This window comes from Gymnoscopelus microlampas (genome assembly GCF_963454915.1).
Source record: "Gymnoscopelus microlampas genome assembly, chromosome: 14".
NCBI classification, from domain to species: domain Eukaryota; kingdom Metazoa; phylum Chordata; class Actinopteri; order Myctophiformes; family Myctophidae; genus Gymnoscopelus; species Gymnoscopelus microlampas.
This window is the reverse complement of record NC_139951.1, coordinates 24,759,389-24,778,473: the sequence shown is the minus strand read 5'-3', so window position 1 is coordinate 24,778,473 and position 19,085 is coordinate 24,759,389. Positions and strand designations below refer to the sequence as shown.

Sequence of the window (19,085 nt, the reverse complement as noted above, 5' to 3'; positions counted from 1 at the left end):
CATCAGTGAGATTTAATGGAAACACATGTCAATGGTAATGTGATTGCTGTATAGTGAGAGCATGGAGGGATCTTATAATATGATATTTTCAGCTCTGGTATTGATCAGTGAATTGTCCAGTGATGCTGGACCCAGTGATTCCAACAAGTCGATCGATTACCCACTGGGTCCAATTTGTTGCAGTAATCGAGTCTCTTTTCCTGCCTTAACAAGACAGCATTTGGATGTGACCAATAGAGTGCAGACGCCGCCTAAATGCATTTGAGTGCTTCCATTTCTGTGTGTGTGTGTGTGTGTGTGTGTGTGTGTGTGTGTGTGTGTGTGTGTGTGTGTGTGTGTGTGTGTGTGTGTGTGTGTATGTGTGTGTGTGTGTGTGTGTGTGTGTGTGTGTGTGTGTGTGTGTGTGTGTGTGGGGGGGGGTGAGCGCATGTTTTTTGTTTCATACTTGACTTGACACTCCAGGCTTTATCGAACGGAAGCCTGGTTAACCTCCAGAGAGCACAAATCACCTCCGAGTCCACAGTCTTATCTGTCTCACAGTGTGAGAAACTGAGTCACACAGTCACATGTGAGTGTTTGCGTTTGTGCATCCCATCTGTGCATGTGTGTTAGTCCACGCATTTGGGTGTGAACTTACATCTGTATGTGTGTGTGTGTGTGTGTGTGTGTGTGTGTGTGTGTGTGTGTGTGTGTGTGTGTGTGTGTGTGTGTGTGTGTGTGTGTGTGTGTGTGTGTGTGTGTGTGTGTGTGTGCGTGCGTGCGTGCGTGCGTGCGTGCGCGCGCGTGCGTGCGTGTGTGTGTGTGCTCCTCACAGTCAAGGTCAGACATGTGAAAGGCACACATGGGAAATAGACTCGACGTCAGCTAAGTGCCCTTCCAGTGTAAAAGGATCCCTGCTAGCGGAGGGAGAGACACAGAGAGGTTCTAGAGGGGAATCTTACTTGATGGATTTGATCCACTCCTCCTTCTCTTCTGGCGTGGGCGCCGATATTCTGTACACCACGTGGTTGCCCTCCACAACACGTCCATCCGCCTCCGTCTTGCAGGCCTTGATCACCTGACCTTTGTGGTTGGGATTGTAGAGCTCAAAGCAGTTCTGCGAGGAGAGCGGGACAGCCAGAGCACAGTTTTAAATGTCAGGATTCTGTCCAACTGGGCGCCGTGTCAAAATGTGTTGATACGCTGTTTCCATTGTGTGTTTTAAATTGTATTAAAACAAATTCAAATGTGATGCCCTGTTGCAATATATGAGTTCAAGGCTACTTTTGAAGTTTGGTTGTAGCAAGACATTTAAGAATACAAAAAAACATGTAAGTTACTTGACATAAACACATTTTGCTACTATTATGCTGTTATTAAATGGACAATGTAATGTTCAGAGACAGGGACAGAAGGGCTACGTTTCTTACAGGTTTCCTGGGCTCATCAACCTCTCTGATACTGAGGTTCTCCAGGGGAATAATACCACGAGGCTCTTTATCCTGGAAACACAGAGAAAGAGAGATATGATACATATCTCATGATATTGACAAATGTCAATATCATGACAGTTTCATGTCAACATCATGACAGTATATTGTCAATATCATGTCAGTATCATGGTCAGTATCATGGTCAGTATCATGGTCAGTATCATGTCAGTATCATGGTCAGTATCATGTCAGTATCATGGTCAGTATCATGGCAGTATCATGGCAGTATCATGGCAGTATCATGGCAGTATCATTCATGGTCAGTGTCATGGTCAGTATCATGGCAGTATCATTCATGGTCAGTATCATGGTCAGTATCATGGTCAGTATCATGGCAGTATCATGGTCAGTATCATGGCAGTATCATTCATGGTCAGTGTCATGGTCAGTATCATGGTCAGTATCATGGCAGTATCATTCATGGTCAGTGTCATGTCAGTATCATGGTCAGTATCATGGCAGTATCATTCATGGTCAGTGTCATGTCAGTATCATGGTCAGTCCTCAGTGTGTCATGGTCCATTCCTCAGCCGTTGGACTTTGGCAGTTTTTCTGTTTTAGGAATGTATTTCTCTCTTGTGTTCTTGCTCCCCGCTTTGATTTTAATGTTTAGTCGTGTTTACCTGATTGTTTAGTTTCTGTAGCTCTATGTTCAGTTTGTTCTGTATTCAGTGTTTTTAGGTGTAATTCTCTCAGTCTGATCATCTTATTTTGTAGTATGTCCTTGCCTATCCCTGTGTTGATGGTCAGTTGAGTCACCTGTGGTCTGTTAGCCTCTTTGTCTATTTAAACTCCCCTGTGTGTTCAGTTCACAGTGAGTTCATATATGTGTTTGGAGCGTTAAGACTTTTGAAGTGTTCAACCTGGTAATGTTTGACCTGCCTTGTTTCTGGAGAACCTTAGTTTATGGACTATATGCAGTATTGCCTGATGTACGTAAATTTTACCCTCTGTACGATCAATTATTTAAAAAATGCCCAAATATACGATCATTTTGCCATATCACAAAAAAGTGTGTGAATTTACTAAATTCCCTGGCTGCTGATTCGGGATCCTGTTTGGCTTTTCAAAATAAGTCAGTAAATCTGATCCTAGATCTGTAGCCTACTTGGCGGCATTAAAAACACCGGTTGCGTCTTTCCAGTCCAGTTTCAGGCTTTTATTTGTGTAAGGTCCAGGAAGTTGTCTGATTCCACGCAGCATATGGGATGCGTTTTTGTCAGGAGTCTCAAACAAGGTTGTTTCTTACAATAAATATGACATTTTGGGGGGAAATAACATATTTACACCTGTGATATATCTTTTTTGGCTGTGTACGACTTTTCAAGTAATTTCAAGCCGATAATTTAACATTTCCCACGTGGCAACACTGACTGTATGCCACGTTTTGGTGAACCTTAATAATTAAAACTCTTGAGTTGATGAGTTTGGGTCCTACTCCTCACTCACCTTCATACCGTGGCCTAATGCATAAACTGAGGGGGGGTACTTGAACTTAAAGTTTAAAGTTTGAGAACTACTGTGGTAGAAGTAGAGACACTGAATATATATAAACTAGTGATGTGTCGGTCATGATCGATTCGTTCAAAATAACTAGTTATTTGCCGTGAACGTGAACGAGCTCGTTCACTTTCTGAAACTGTTACGTTCACGCTATCGTGCATGCCCCCCATGCCCTCACCCTGTACACAGGACGGGAGGTCGGGCTGTACGCACGACGTAAAAAAAAACACTCCCACGATGGTGTTTTACACTAGAAAATAGCGCTACTGAACGAGAACGTGAGCGAATCATTTGAACAAATCATTGCCGTGAACGTGAACAAAATCGTTCGTTCACTGAAATGAACGTTTTTTCCCACCACTAATATAAACTTCCTCAACGAGCTACTAATGTCTCTCTCTCTGACGGGTGATGTGAGGTGGGGGGCCCTGAGGAACAGCCCCCTGTCAGCCGCCATCATGTCTGTAGTGTATACTAATCAGGGGCTGTGGCAGGGGACGGCACGTGTTGGGACTTGTGGCGAGAGGGGGGGTCTCACAGCTGGTTGTTGAGGAAGGAGTGATGAAGAGGGTTTGGGTATATTATTTGTGTGTGTGTGTGTGTGTGTGTGTGTGTGTGTGTGTGTGTGTGTGTGTGTGTGTGTGTGTGTGTGTGTGTGTGTGTGTGTGTGTGTGTGTGTGTGTGTGTGTGTGTGTGTGTGTGTGTGTGTGTGTGTTGGGTAAATGGGGGAGGGGGCTAAGGGAAGCACTTGGCTTAACCAGGCCAGATGTGCTGCCGCAGCCTTCCCAGATGTTTCCCATGATGCATCATGTTAATTGCTGGATGGAGGTCAGAGACTGCATCTGCTAAAGGGTGTGTGTGTGTGTGTGTGTGGGGGGGGGGGGGGGGGGGGGGGGGGGGAGACGGGACATATATGTCACTTAATCCCTTTGTCACTCTGTTTGACTTCCTGGCCTTTAGGTGATCTTATTTGATCTCATTGTATAGAGTGAGCTAGCACACACACACACACACACACACACACACACACACACACACACACACACACACACACACACACACACACAGACACACACACACAGACACACACACACACACACACACACACACACACACACACACACACACACACACACACACACACACACACACACACACACACACACACACACACACACACACACACACACACAAACAAACCTCTGTCCACTTACTGTTGTGTATTCAAAGTAGTAGAGGCAGTTGTCTGTTAGAATGAACCACCTCCTCTTCCATGTCTTCACCCTCCCACCTACACACAGAGAAACAGGAAGGTTTGGGTTAGGGCACACAACCCAAAGGAAATGAGAGAGCGAGGGAGAGATATGAAGGAACAGAGAGAGAGAGAGCGAGAGAGAGAGAAACTGTGAAACAGAAAAAGGAAGAGGGATGCCAGACAGCCAAGCCATGCCCATTTTCATCCACTGGGTGATGAAGATGACAGTGTTAGTTCTGGAGTATTGGGTCAACCTGTTGAGATCTCTAGTCAGTCCACATGCAACATCTGATCCTGATCAGCATGCGGCCCTAACCCTCAAACAGGATTCCCAAAACCTTTTCAGCTCGAGACTCACAATTTTGTAGGAAGGGTTAAAAAATAGGATGTTTACTTGTAACCCATGAAAACAGGTCCATGACCATGACCAAAAATAGGTCACAAAAACGTATATTTGAGAACTCCTGCGGGGGGTAGACTGATTCGATCACACCCTGAATATTACACTGCACTCCCCACCCCGGGAGGCAGGGTGGGGGGAGGGTGAGGAGGGGGAGAGGGGTGGGTGAGTGTTAATTTAAGCCAGAATGTGTAAGAACAGACTTTCACAGTGGTGAGAAATTATGAAACATCATTTAGAAAAATATTTAGAAAGACAAACACAAAAGGAGAGCAAAATCACTAAGCTGGAGATGAGATATATAAAACAAATCTAAAATAAAACATTAAACATCTCACCTCAAAACAAGAACAACAGAAAATGTTGTGAGCTTGTCGAACGGCTATTTTCAGAGAAAGCTTTCCCCACAATAACAGAAAACAGAAAAGACTCTAGTATAGAGCCCCTCAACCATATGGGGTTTCAGTGGTTAATTTGAATTCTCAAAAGGGAGCACATTTAAATGGTTAAAGTAATAATGGTGAATCTTAAACGGGGGTATTCCTGGAACCGTTTACAAACATGTGAGTCAAGCCCTTTTTATATTTCTTCGTTTACAAGGGGAAATCTATTTTCAGCCCCTGACTCATTCTCAATAATACACACTTCTGACCACACAAAACAAACAACAGAACCAGGAGACGGACAGATACATTATGAACATCTGATGGGTTTCATTCTAAAGCCCTGTATGCGGGAGTCGGGACATTTTAAAGAAACATGATCTGTCATTCATTGGTTGAAATTCAAACAAGCAGAAATGACCCGTAATCTCTTTTATGTTTAAAAAAAAAACTGCTGCCACTGTCAGCAGTTATATGGAGATTGTGAGACGTCACACCAGATTATCATTATCAGCTTACTGGATTTTCTGGTTAATTAGACCCCGGATGATGTCATTTATCCACGTCCACAGTCAAATTCGCAGTGTTAATGTATCCATTTGTAACTCAGAGAATGTACACAAATGTAACCAAATGGACCTTTGTACACTGAGTTAAATGAACACTGAAAACCTACAGTACACGCGAAGAAACATGAGGATGTTTTTGAGACATGCCGCACTATAAATCATGTGCGGCCTGTCCATCCTACAATGCTGCATGTGCTGCTGCAACACGGACACAGCATAATGACATGCCTGCTGACTTTCCAGAAAGCGCCCCGTCTCGGAGGCGTCTACGGTTACTGATGTAATCAATATGCAATACTCCCCACGCACGCAGATGTCACCCTGTCATATCAGCCACAATTCCATCTACACACTTCATTACTTCCACGGAATTTTTACATTCGTATGAATAGTCCAATGCCCAGGAGGTCTACAGCATATCTCGTCTATTTTTATCCACCGCTCAAACAGAAAACGAGGATGGATATTTGACGGAATACAATTTCACGATTGTCAATGAGCCAACTAAAGTGAGGGTGAAAGTCTTTTTTCTGTTCAGTCTAGAGGGTGTTTAACTTCATCCCCAAAACTGCCATGTGTATGCTTGTTGCACCACAGCCCTCCGAGTTTGTAAAGCTCAAATGCAGCCAGTTGCACTTCTTTGTTCCATTGGTGTATTAGGAGACTGAGAGAGTAAACACGTGTCAACCGCGTGACAATTAAAGAAGCTCAAACCCTGAACCATAACTTTTGGAGCCAAGGACACACACTCCTAACAATGTTCAAATGATGTTTAAATACTGTGACATGCTGTGTACGAAGGATGGTGATGGATTCAGGCATAGCACAGGCTCGGGCTGGGGGGAAATAAGCAGGCACCTTGGTGTTAATGACTGGCTTATGGAGCGTCACGCAGCCTCAGAGCAGCGCAGCAGTCGTTCATATCCAACTGCCTGACAGGCCGGCAGAATAGCTCATTTAACTACGCCGTAAAAAGAAAATAAAGGAAAGAAGCGCATTCTTCCCCTCAGTTGAGCGGGGGCTTTTACGGGGGTGGGGCTAAAATTAGCATGGAATTCACTGGTAGGAAAAGCTGGAACTAAAACGATCTGGCAAGCACAGCCCGGCTGATGTAGAGCGTAAGGGGGAATGGAGACAGTGCGGGAGACAGATATAGAGAGGAGGAGAGAGAGAAAGAGACAGAGAGGGGAAAAGAGAGAAAGGAGATAAGTAGAGAGGTCCCTCAGGGGGGGCTCTGTTAGTCTGTTAGAAACCAATGCATCCGCTTCATCCAAACAGCAGCACGCATTCTCACTGCTCCACCTCAGGCACTATAGATGCTGTCACGCTGAGCGCAATCTCACTGTTTCCAAAGCTTGAGTTGAGGGCAAGTCTCAAATGGCACGTAGCTTATACTGTACATGAGATGAATACGTTTTTCCCCTTTATACTTCATCGCAAGATGATTACTAGTGGAAGATGTAGTGGAACCCTATATACTGTATAACCACCTACACTGACCTGTGTGATCCTGCTACACAGCTGTGTCAGCTACTGAGGAAGCGTAGACGTAAAGATCAGGTGCATAAAACACTGTGATGTGATGAGGTTAAAGAAGGCCTATGAAGAAAGCCTTATGCTAGGCTTCAGGTGATCCGCTAGTGATCAAACGTAGTGGTGACGTTCTCTGCAGAGCACCAGTTGAGACCAGCCCTCACCCAGTGGAGGAAGTCAGCCAATCCCCGCCGAGCATAAAGAAAGCTCAGACAGAGACCATCCTCTTAGCCTCCCCAAATGATAAACCATCCCTTCTGGGACCGCTATAACTCACTGCAACCCCAACTCCCCCCCACCCCATCCACGCACTAAACAAGCTCCACAGCAAACCAGGCAATTATATGGAGTGGCTAGCATGTTCAGGGAGCTCTGGTTTACTGAGGAGAAAACAGCAGCCAAATGCCAGTATGATGGCGCTCCATGACGAACGAGGAGAGGGGGAGAAGAGGAGAGGGGTGGGTTGGGTTGAGGGTGGAGGGGTTACCTACCTCCTAATGCAGAGAGTTAAGTAGGAAGAGCCAGTCACAGAACAGAGCAGAGAGGTGAAAGGGTGAGAGGTCAGAGTGAGTGCATGAAGGGAGAAAAACAGAGGGCAGCAGAACTTCTGAAAGACAACTGCGAACACACAAATCACTGTGACGACAGACAACAGGAAAACAGAGGGACGAGGGGACAGCTGAATCACACAGACAGAAATACACATTACATGAGGTGAGAGAGGAGAGGAGAGGAGAGGAGAGGAGAGGAGAGGAGAGGAGAGGAGAGGAGAGGAGAAACATCACACACTACCAACAGAAATTGACACCCAACACACATCATGGAAGGAACAAAGGCCGCTACAAATAACACTCATCAATCACTGTGTTTTGACGCTACGTTAACACTAGTACACATCAAGGTGTTCAGAGCTGAAACATGAATCACATCGGAGGCCATTATCACAACTACGTACCTAGCTTTAACAGCCAGCCTTCTCTGTCAGGGTTGAAGAATGTGTGCGTGAGATCATTCCCATCATCCTCTGGGATTTTGAAAGGCTCGTTCTTGATGCTGTCATATAGATTCTGTACAAAACGGGAAGTGGGGGAGGCAACATTTATCAAATGAGGGAAAATAGGCAAAATTTCACACAGTAGGAGGCATGGCATATTGTCATGGAGACCAAGCACGTGCGCACACACACACACACGCACACGCGCACACGCACACACACACACACACACACACACACACACACACACACACACACACACACACACACACACACACACACACACACACACACACACACACTTTCGGTGCCTATCACAAACAAACACATTAGGGACTCACTCTGAGCAGGTCCTCGGGCAGGTCCCCTCCCTCATTGATGCCTCTGTTCATGGAGATGAAGCGTTCGACGGGGGGTTTGTCCCTGACGTTGGGGTTGTGCAGGCTGGTGTTCAGCATGATGATGGCAAACGACAGCACATAGCACGTATCTAGGGGGCGACAACAACATCCAGCAAACGGGTTGATGGATTTGAACATTAAGGATGGACACTGGACGGCTGCTTCAATGCAGAGTGCCTCACGGCTACCATAAGCATATACACTGTATACATTTTTGGACCGTGTGTAAAAGTAAGGGGAGGGGAAATTGCTTTCACTGCTTCACCCAGGAGATGGCTGCTCAGATAGGTGCACGAGATCGCGCTGTCATGGATTACGTGTCTTGCTCAGGGACACTTCCGACACATAGACTGGGCGAGCCAAGGGTCGACCCAGCGACCTTCAGATTCCCAGATGGCCTCTTTAACCCCTCAACTACAACCACACTAACCACTTAAACCCTACTGTGTATACTTCATTGTCTGCGGTTCCCCAGGGGTCTGTACTTAGCCCACTCCTTTTTCCTTCCACACCAAATCTATTTGCCTAAAATAGGTAATCTGCAAGCTCAAGATTGCCTATTGTCGCCGAATCGAATGTTCACCTATTATGACATGTCCAGAAACGTGCCTCAATGATTTCTATACCTGTGGCAGCACTGTATGTGACACACGAAGACGTGTAGTAAATGCAGAAACAATTAAAACAGGTCTGAAGAGAGAGAAAGTGTCACAGAGATTGTCAGAATTTTAATGTCAATGTTTGTTTTGACATTTTGACAAGTAGAGAAACGGTGACCGCCTTAAATACATCCTTCATTATCTTCAGTCCATCCTGTCTCCTCTGTCTATTGTCTGTCTACTAGAAACACCCACTGTTATGAATCCTGCCACACGTACACAGTTACAGACACACACACACACACACACACACACACACACACACACACACACACACACACACACACACACACACACACACACACACACACACACACACACACACACACACATACACACACACACGTTCATCTCTTGGGCCAGGTTTTCTGAGGATGTGCACGTATACACACAAATGACGGGTCAGAGATTCTGAATCTGCTGAAGTAAACAAAGAAATGACCTCTTTTCAGAACCTGCACAGACACACACTCACACACACTTTCATGTAAACTCGCTTGTGGCTTAGAGAAAGATGGCCCTCTTCCAGACAGTGAGAACAGGTCCGGTCGGTGCTGAACTATTGTGTGCAAAAACTGCACCACGTGGTCACGGCATTTGAACAGGGACTGGTTCCAAGTAAGTGTCTGAGAGGCACAATAAGGGAACATCGAAATGAGGATGAACGCAATGCTGGATGCAACAATTTCGGACGCAACGTGCTATTTCTTTCCTCCCTCGTATTCTTAAGTACATGGCAGTGCTTACAATAGGCTCTATGCACAGCAGCCAAATTGGAAAGGAATTGGGCCTCTTCCTCACTTCCTTCCCAGGTGTTACCAATGATACTAATAAAAGCTTTGTTCAATTTAGTGTAGCACAGTGGTTCTCAAACTGTTGTACACTCTCAGAGTTACACACCCGTAAGAGGCCATTTGGAACCCCCTTAAGGAACCAATGATGAGGGTCCCTGGACCCCAATTTTAGAGCCACTGCTGTAGCAGTCTTTCCAGTGAGCCAACATGCACAATTGACCAGAATGGAACAGAGCCTTCATTAGTATCATTGGTAACACCTATGAAGGAAGTTGGCTACTGTGCATAGAGCCTATTTCAGCATGGACGATTTGGGTGAAAGTCAAGCCTTATACTCTCACATTGTCGACCCATTCTCCATATCGATTGACCTGCAAAGGGCAACATGTAACCATGCGTGACCATCCACTGCAGCCCTGATGTCTTGCTAGGAGCAACCAATTGATTCCTCTACAAGCCATTCATCATTTATTGACTTGTTATTGTTGTTGTAGGGTTTCTTTTACCGCTGCAACATGTATGGCCCCAGGCCTGTGCTGAGATGTACAGAATTTACTGCTTCTTGAATAATGTAACATTACACCACATGTGTGTTGTGGATGTTTCACTCCATGAACCTTTTATGCCCGATTTATACTTAATTGCGCACAGGCGCCGCACACAAAAAACCCGATCTACAACGTATCTCGCTGCAATGCATTGTGAGCTTGAAAATCGGATAGATCTGCGACAAAAATCCCATCACTCATTTACAGTATAGCAATCACCTGTGATGTGTTCTATACTCATTGGCAAATTTTGATGGCATAATAATTGCACTTAAAGGCTCTACTAAACAGCCCCTAAGTAGATGGTCTGGCGGCAACTTCTTGTGCATACCAGTAATTTGCTGAGGGACTGACCTGTTGACTGGAAGACTCCTGGGTTACACTGGCAGTAACGTGCAGCGAAGGCCTCCATCATACGGTCAATTTTCTGGGCCTCACCTGGAAGACGGAAACTCCACAGGAACTGTCTGCACCAGAGAAGAGAAGAGAAGAGAAGAGAAGAGAAGAGAAGAGAAGAGAAGAGAAGAGAAGAGAAGAGAAGAGAAGAGAAGAGAAGAGAAGAGAAGAGAAGAGAAGAGAAGAGAAGAGAAGAGAAGAGAAGAGAAGAGAAGAGAAGAGATTTACATTATGGCACTGCAGTTGGTCATTTTAATATACAGTGTGTGACTGTGGATATATACATACGGTACATACATACAGTATGTTTGTTCCACAGAGGACCTGACTATCCCACTGACCTTAGTGCTTGGACAAGGTTGAGGTCTGCAAACTCGTGCAACTCCACAAACGCTTGGAGCACCTTGATGTTGAAGTCATCCCTGAGGGAAGAAATGAAAGTGTCAGAGTAAACTATGGAATGGTAATTCAATTAGAGAATGCTGTTATTTCTTCCCTTCAAGCCAATGTTTTTATTTCATGCTATTTTATGCTATTTATTTAAATACATACCAATATTATTCAGGGAATATCAAAATGACTGAGAGAAGATAATTGGATCGCAGCATGAGCCCAGGAGAAGGGTGGGGGAAAACAATATTTTCTCCAAAAATACATTTCTCAGCCTGCATTCTCTTTACTTCTCCTTCCTGACATTCCTGTCATATTTCCGCTCTTGCTCATACGTGAGGCGGCGATGTGGAAGTCTGGAAGCAATTTCAACAGCTGGCCAACGCTAGCGCTAGCCGGCGTTTACCTTGGGGCTGTTCGACTCCCCCGAAACTTGTCATGGTGAATGGCGGTGTGCGGCGTCTGGCTGATGAGAACCAGCCCAACCAAATCCACACAGGGTCTTTTGTCAGAGATTTGTTTGACCAGCAAAGGGTTTTTTAGGGGAAAAGTCAACAGCAGCTCTCGGGCTGCGGTCACCGCAACCCCTCTGATCTAGCTTGTTTTTACATCCTGATCCATGTTCCCTAGCCTCAACGCCCTTTGTATTGCGTATCGTTGACACATTTCAGATGGCTGCCATATAGCCAGGAAATGGACGTTTGATGGAATTTTCTGAGTAGACTTTTTTGTGTGTGTTTGTGCATGGGAAGACGCCACTGAGAGGTTTACAAAGCACCAAAGTGCCGCAGCTTGCATCACGATAACATTGTTTGTTTTTTTTAGGGCTTGCTTGCTTACTTATTCTGTATGTGCAAGACCCACTGACTGCATTGTGTATTGTAGTCTCCTCTCCAACTAAATATAAACCACTCCCATCTTAAAGTGTTTGTACAGGTTGGGGTGATAGAAGGAGATCCAGGGAGAGGTTTGTTGCTACAGTTAAATGTATTACAGATGTCCTCAGCTGTGGCCTGCTGTAGACTAATAAAGTGTAGCACAAGAAGAAACTCACAACACATAGTACAGTAAATGTCTTGTGATACCTGTGGCAGCACTGTATGTGACACTAAGATATATAGTAAGTGCAGGAACAATAAAAACAGGCCTGGAGCAACCTTTATTGCTCACTCTATAGCTTCCCCCTCGATTACTTCCTTTCTCTCACTACTACTCCTCTTTTTTCCTTTCCTCTGCCACTATCCCTCTTGCATTGCACATACTTTCCATGTGTCCTCCCTGTGTTCCACTTCCTCTCTCTACCTCTTTCTCTCTCTACATTAAAGCTGTATAGCTGTAATTATACGCAGCGTGTAATTATAGTTACCGGCTCCCGGCATCAACTCAATTAGTGATAATTACCGAGTGTAACCCGTCCACCTATGTTTACTGTGATTCCTACTGAGCACGTGGTGGCTCTTTGATGGTTCCACCGCAATGAGGCCATGTAAAGCCTGCGTGAAAGGAGCCCCCATTGATGGAGTCCCCAGAGCTCCCCCCCCCCCCCCCCCAAACAACCTTCATTCTCATCCAGCTGGCCTGATAGTGAGGCCGTTTCATTGTTTCATAGCTCTACCGATGCCCAATCTGCATGTCCCCCCCCCCTCAGGTAAGACAATACAGTCGCACATGTCCATTCATTTTTGTTTTTTCCTGAATGGTGAGAGGGATGGGAGTCAGGAAGCACAATGAGGAATTTTTAAGACTATTTTTATACAGTCTTCTTATTATAGCGTCTTATTGTAGCGTTAGCTACACAGTATAAAAAGCAAAAAAGGGTTGATAACAGGAAAGACGGGGTAGGGAGGAGGGCCTGATATGGGATCATAAGCCGGACTCCAACCCGTGATGCTGCAAGTATGCACCACAAAATCCAGAGTGTTGATTTAACGAAGAAATAAATTGACCCATAACTCCAAGTCGATGGAAAAAACAAACCGAAAAGGTCCTTGTGTGTGACTTTAACCAACTCATCCAGTTCTCTTCCCCTGCTCTCTGACACTCTGGCCTGAGTTGTGTGCAGACCAGGGGGACTGGTTTATGACCAGTCAGATGCCCACACCGGGCAGACTATCTACGGCAAGACACCCATGTCTCCATGGAGATTTGTATTCTGGAGGCAGGAGCGGGAACATGTCACATCTGCCCTTTTGGATCAATAAATCCCAGCCATAATTTCCCCTTGGCGACAGGAGTGTTCTAATCAGATGCGGGGGTGGGGTTAGTTTGTAAATCTGCCGTGAAGGGCATGGGTGAATGGGAACAGAAGGGGAAACATCTTCTTAGCCTGCCTGATATATTGCTAGATAAAGGACGGTGTGACGTACCGCTCCCCCAGGTAGTCTCCAATGGCGGTCTTGTTGAGGCCCTCTCCCTTGTAGAGGAACTGGGAGATGTCTTCAGCGGTATGCTGAAGGAGGTCATTCTCCAGGAGGAACAGAATCCCCTGTAAAGTAGAGAGCAAGAGCAAGACGTCAGTTAACATACTTGATAGATATTGATCTGCTATTCTCGCTATTTCCAGAAATAAAAGATACAAAAAAACAACAAAACAAAAACATTTGAAAATGTACCTATGATGATGACATGCCAGTGTTAAAGTGGTTACATTTAATTTAATTTCTAGGTACTCCAGGCTCATCCTCTCCACATGAAAATCACGATGAACTCTGCAGTGCAAAATCAAAAGTATGGGAGGCCTAGTTTAGGTCTCCTATCTTCACTGATTGGTGGGTGGGGTTTGGTCCCAGGCTAACCAGGCACACCAAGATATAGGTCAAGGTAGATTGCTCATATCCGTTTGTGCTACCAGCCCAGCCTCAATCAGAGATCGCAATGCTCCGGGGGTAATTATAGGACTCAGTTGTTCTTTGAATCGCTGACCACTTGTACTGTATGCATTTTGCTCATCGTCCACACACAGATGGGGAAAGGTTTTTCGTGATACTAATGTCAAACTGTCACTAAAATCGTCTACACGGTGGAGCGCACTGGCGGACTCCAGTTAGGCACTTTGGAGACATTATGTACAACTGAGAGAGGCCTTGGATAACATCTCCAAAGACACGAAACACGAAGCGAGAACTTTGCACTCTGCGCCTGTAACAGAGCGGACCTCTGTTACAAGTGTTGCACATATATTGTAAACCCAAGTTGATTTAATTGCACAAAGTATTAGCACTTTAGTAATTTGCACAGCGTATTTTGCACAGCCATTATTTTATTGTTGAATACATTGATTTGTTCCCTGATGACTGAGATGGCCACTCAGCCAACGAGTTCCACCTGGGGAGACTAATGTGTGACAATCATGATGGGCAAGTGTAATGTGTGTTATAGGTGCAATGGAGACTAGGTGCAATATGGTTGAGGTGCAATGTAAGTTTTATTGTTGAGGTCTGATTGAATGCCTAACAATTGCCTGTGTGTTTCAGCATGATTGGGCTGGACCATATTAGGATAGCTGGGGGGGTTATGATGTGCTGGTGTGAGTGGTAAATGATGTTGTAGTGTGAAGAAGGAATTATTGATTAACCTGTGTACTTAATGAGACTTGTAATACTTGTGTTTTAAGGCTATTTATGTACATGTATTTATGTTTAGTTAGGTATTTATTATATGTTTTAGAAACACCCCTATGACGGTGCAGTAAAATGGTATAGTCCAGATTCATTAGCTCCAGCTGGCTATAAAAGGCTGCTGTCATTTCACAACAGGAGAGATGAGGGTGAGAAGCCAAATGCTATCAGGTCTGGGCGTTTCTTCTAAATTTCTGTCATGTTTTGTGAATGAATACACCTTCGGGTTACACCCTACAAGTGCCTCTGAACTGATTCCAGTCGCTAAAACGGTCCTCTTCACAGCGCCAAACTGGACACTTTGGAGATGGCATTCATGGCCAATTTTTGGGATACAATATTGGAAAGGTTTCTAAAGCCACAAGTTTGCAGTTACAGAGGAATGACATTAACATATATACGGCTGCGTGACTCCTTTCGTCGTTGCACGTCTATGTGGCAGCATTTGAAAAGGCAGCCTTGAATGTCAGTGGTGTCTCGCAGTCCTACAAACATGACCTCTAGCGAGCAAAGAACACCAACACTATGGCAGACGAAAGCGCAGAGCCAGGTGTGGTACTTGATGGAAGGGGGAGGTTTCGGAGTTCAAAGTTATACTAGCGTCTTGTCTAAACCATTTTTTGGAGTCTTACACACATTTGACTGAGCTATTTGGTGTTATATCAATACCCAATGGTATTATATCAAAAGCTAAGTCACTCTTAAAGGCATATCCACTGGATTTGGACACGTCTGACATGAAGCTGGCAAATGAACTGATCCAGAACAGATAATTTATGTCAGAAGAACAAGAAAACTGTCCAACTAAAATGCTTCAAACAATGGTAGATCTGGATTTACAATCATCCTTCCCGAACGTTTACGTTGCGCTACAGCTTTTCCTGACACTGCCAGTTACAAACTGTGAGGGGGAGCGCTCATTCTCCAAAATGGGCAGAATTAAGAATGAACTGAGGATGAGGATGTCCCAAAAACAACTAAACTCGCTTGCACTTCTGGCTAACGAATCAGACATCGTCAAAAAGTAGTGGATAACTTTGCAAGGAGGAAGGCGAGAAAGAGACTCCTATAAAGGTAAGACATTGTTTATTTTTCTATGCTGGTTTTGATTATTGGATTTTTACCTGACTTACCTAGGCCTATTTGAGTGCATATAATGGATTGTGCATTTTCGTTGATTATGCGTTTGTTTGCCTTACTTGATGAAGGCCTGGGGTTGTTGAATACAATTAACTTAGAAGGGCATGGCTCTGCTCTGGCACGGGTTGCCTTTTCTTGACACATTACGCATTACACAGCAGAGAGGCAGCATGTTTGCTTTTCTTTATTATAACACTGTCTGGCGCTGTGCATATTGTATATTTGGGTTTATTGTGAGTAGCAGTGGTAATTTAGTACGGGAGTGCACTGACTGCTCAGGTGGACTACTGTGCAACATTTAAAATAAGATGTAGTTATTTTACAGTTATGGCTTATACTGTATATCTTTCTTCGGCCTTAGAAGGATTTTTGTCACTTACAAGCAGTGAAATGTTGGCGTGGCAAGTCCGCAAGACTGTGCAAGTTAAGGTTATTATTATTACATGCAAATACATTAGGTTACAGACTGTAAATCCTGTATGATATGTCTACAGGTGCTTTCTTGCCCCACACATGCCTTTAAACCCAAGCAGTGTATTTGCGTTGCGTTTCCACCTGACTGCCCGTTGTGGGTAGTGCAGGGGTGGAGGGTCTATTTGAACTTGCACTCTGGTTTTGTTAGTGACCAGCCATTTACCTTACCACCTAAACCTGCTCGGGAACCATGTGTAATGACCTGTCAAGACACATGCAGTAGGTCCATCATACCATATCTTATTTAGCTCTGGTTTACCAGTGTGTATAGATGTGTGTGTGCACATTTGACAATATATTGGTTATGGTAAACTTGACCAGTTGACTAACTGCTGCTTCAAAATCTTCAGTTCTGATCATGGACAGCCAGCGTTGTTCAAAGAGGACCACAGTTCATTAGTGCAATGGTTCTCAACGTGGGCTCCGAGGACCCCCACTCCCCCAAGGGTCCCTTGGGGGCGTTCCAAGGGGTCTGACTCAGCTCAGACAGTTAACTTATGAATCAAATGAACACTTACAGGGCTGTATCTCTGAGAGTGTACAAATGGAACCAAATGCACCTGGGTCCTTGCAGGTCCATTTGGTTAGTTTAAAATGAACACTGGATTTTACAGTGTAGATTGTGGTGCGAGAGATACAAATCATACCAAATGGGGGTCCATGGACCGTGGCCTAATGCATATTACACTGGGGGTACTTGAAATGAAAAGGTTTGATGACCAGCTCATTAGTGGGAATTAATTTGATTCACACATAAAACAAGAAAGGCATACAATACATTATATATGATTGTTAGGTAACCAAAGTCAGCAGTGGACCATAGTGAGGCTATGAAAAGAAAGTACCTTTTTGGGATCCATGTTGAATTTCTTCCTGCCCATGGCAATCTGTTTGTTTCTCTGTGATGTTTTGCTGCAACATTATAAATACACATGTTCATGAAAAAATGTAATCTAATACACAGACACACACACGCGCATGTATGTTCATGACAAAATGTAATTTAATACACAGAGACCGCACGCACGCACGCACACACACACACACACACACACACACACACACACACACACACACACACACACACACACACACACACACACACACACACACACACACACACACACACACACACACACGTAGCATGGATATTTATCTAAGAAAAATGCATAGTTCATTCACCCTTGATTTCACAACCACTGTACACTTCCACTATTGATTATACACAACCGCTGAATAGAAGACATCTGCTAATTGACAAGGTTATTCCAAACAGCAGTTTGTATCATACACATTGAACTCCTTACCAACCAGTAGGTACTGTGGGTAAAAGACTACATGTAATGGCTCTTGTCCCTGAAGTTGCAGTTTTTGTGATGCAAAGACATGCACCAGTGTAATGTGCCAATATGGTGCAAAAACATGTTTCCAACTTTCCATGTGCTAAATACTAGGGATGTCCGATATTATCGGCCTCCCGATATTATCGGCCGATATTAGCATAAAAATTGATATCGGGAAAATATCGGTATCGTTTTTTTTTTTTTTTTTTTTTTTGCTTTATAAATAAGTTACAGGAGTTCTTACTGTATATGGTGTGTGTGATATGAAATTTGAGCTTACCCTAATCACAATAATCCCCGCATATATCGGTATCGGTTGATATCGGTATCGGTAATTAAGAGTAGGACAATATCGGTATATCGGTTATCGGTAAAAAAGCCAATATCGGACAACCCTACTAAATACTAGTGCTTATATATCACACTTTACATAAGTGCATTAACCACTTTTAAACCCAAGGATCCCCAGGGGTATACTTCATCCCCTGCCCCTCTATGCCAAATATCTTAACCGAAAATATCTACAATCATTGCGACGTGTTGTGAGCTTGTAGATCGGCTACTTTCGCCGAATGTTTGTCTATTATAACATGCCCAGAAAAGGTGGTTAACCTGCGTATTAACATACAAAATAACATTGTTTTATCATATCCCAGTGCACAGATCCACGATACTGACCATGATACTTACATACTGACATGATACTGACATGATACTGACCATGATACTGACATTATACTGACCATTATACCGACATGATACTGACCATGATACTGTGATGATACTGACTATGATACTGACCATGATACTGACATCATATTGACTATGATACTGACCATTATACTGACCATGATACTGACATGATACTGACATGATACTGACCATTATACTGACCATGATACTGACATTTGGTTCAGCTTGCCTGTTTGTAAATGTGCTATATAAATAACGCTTGATTTGATTTGATTTGACATGATACTGACCAGGACAATGATCATGATAGTAGTTAGAGTATGATTGACTTTACCTCTCTCCAACACACGTTAGCTGCTCAATCTCCGTCATGACCTCAGCTATCTCAAACTTCAACCGCTGTGAGAGAGAGAGAGAGAGTGGGGGGGATATACAGTATTGGTATTTGGTGTTCTCTCGCTGAGGGGAATGGGATTTGAGATCAGGCACGGAAGATACTTACAGCACAATATGAGAGTGCA

The 19,085-nt window shown here is 44.2% G+C and overlaps 1 protein-coding gene across 1 annotated transcript in view; it reads right to left on the bottom strand.

Moving 5' to 3' along the window:
• Positions 1-19,085, bottom strand: part of cyth3a (cytohesin 3a) — a 39,120-nt gene that overhangs the window by 5,451 nt on the left and 14,584 nt on the right. Inside the window, exons 3-12 of the mRNA XM_084079335.1 lie at positions 18,899-18,963; positions 17,374-17,440; positions 13,664-13,782; positions 11,249-11,329; positions 10,866-10,978; positions 8,451-8,599; positions 8,071-8,182; positions 4,190-4,266; positions 1,410-1,481; positions 942-1,096 (exon numbers count right to left, since the gene is read on the bottom strand). Of these exons, the coding sequence (XP_083935461.1) occupies positions 942-1,096; positions 1,410-1,481; positions 4,190-4,266; positions 8,071-8,182; positions 8,451-8,599; positions 10,866-10,978; positions 11,249-11,329; positions 13,664-13,782; positions 17,374-17,440; positions 18,899-18,963 (1,010 nt within the window). The remainder of the gene's footprint in view (positions 1-941; positions 1,097-1,409; positions 1,482-4,189; positions 4,267-8,070; positions 8,183-8,450; positions 8,600-10,865; positions 10,979-11,248; positions 11,330-13,663; positions 13,783-17,373; positions 17,441-18,898; positions 18,964-19,085) is intronic.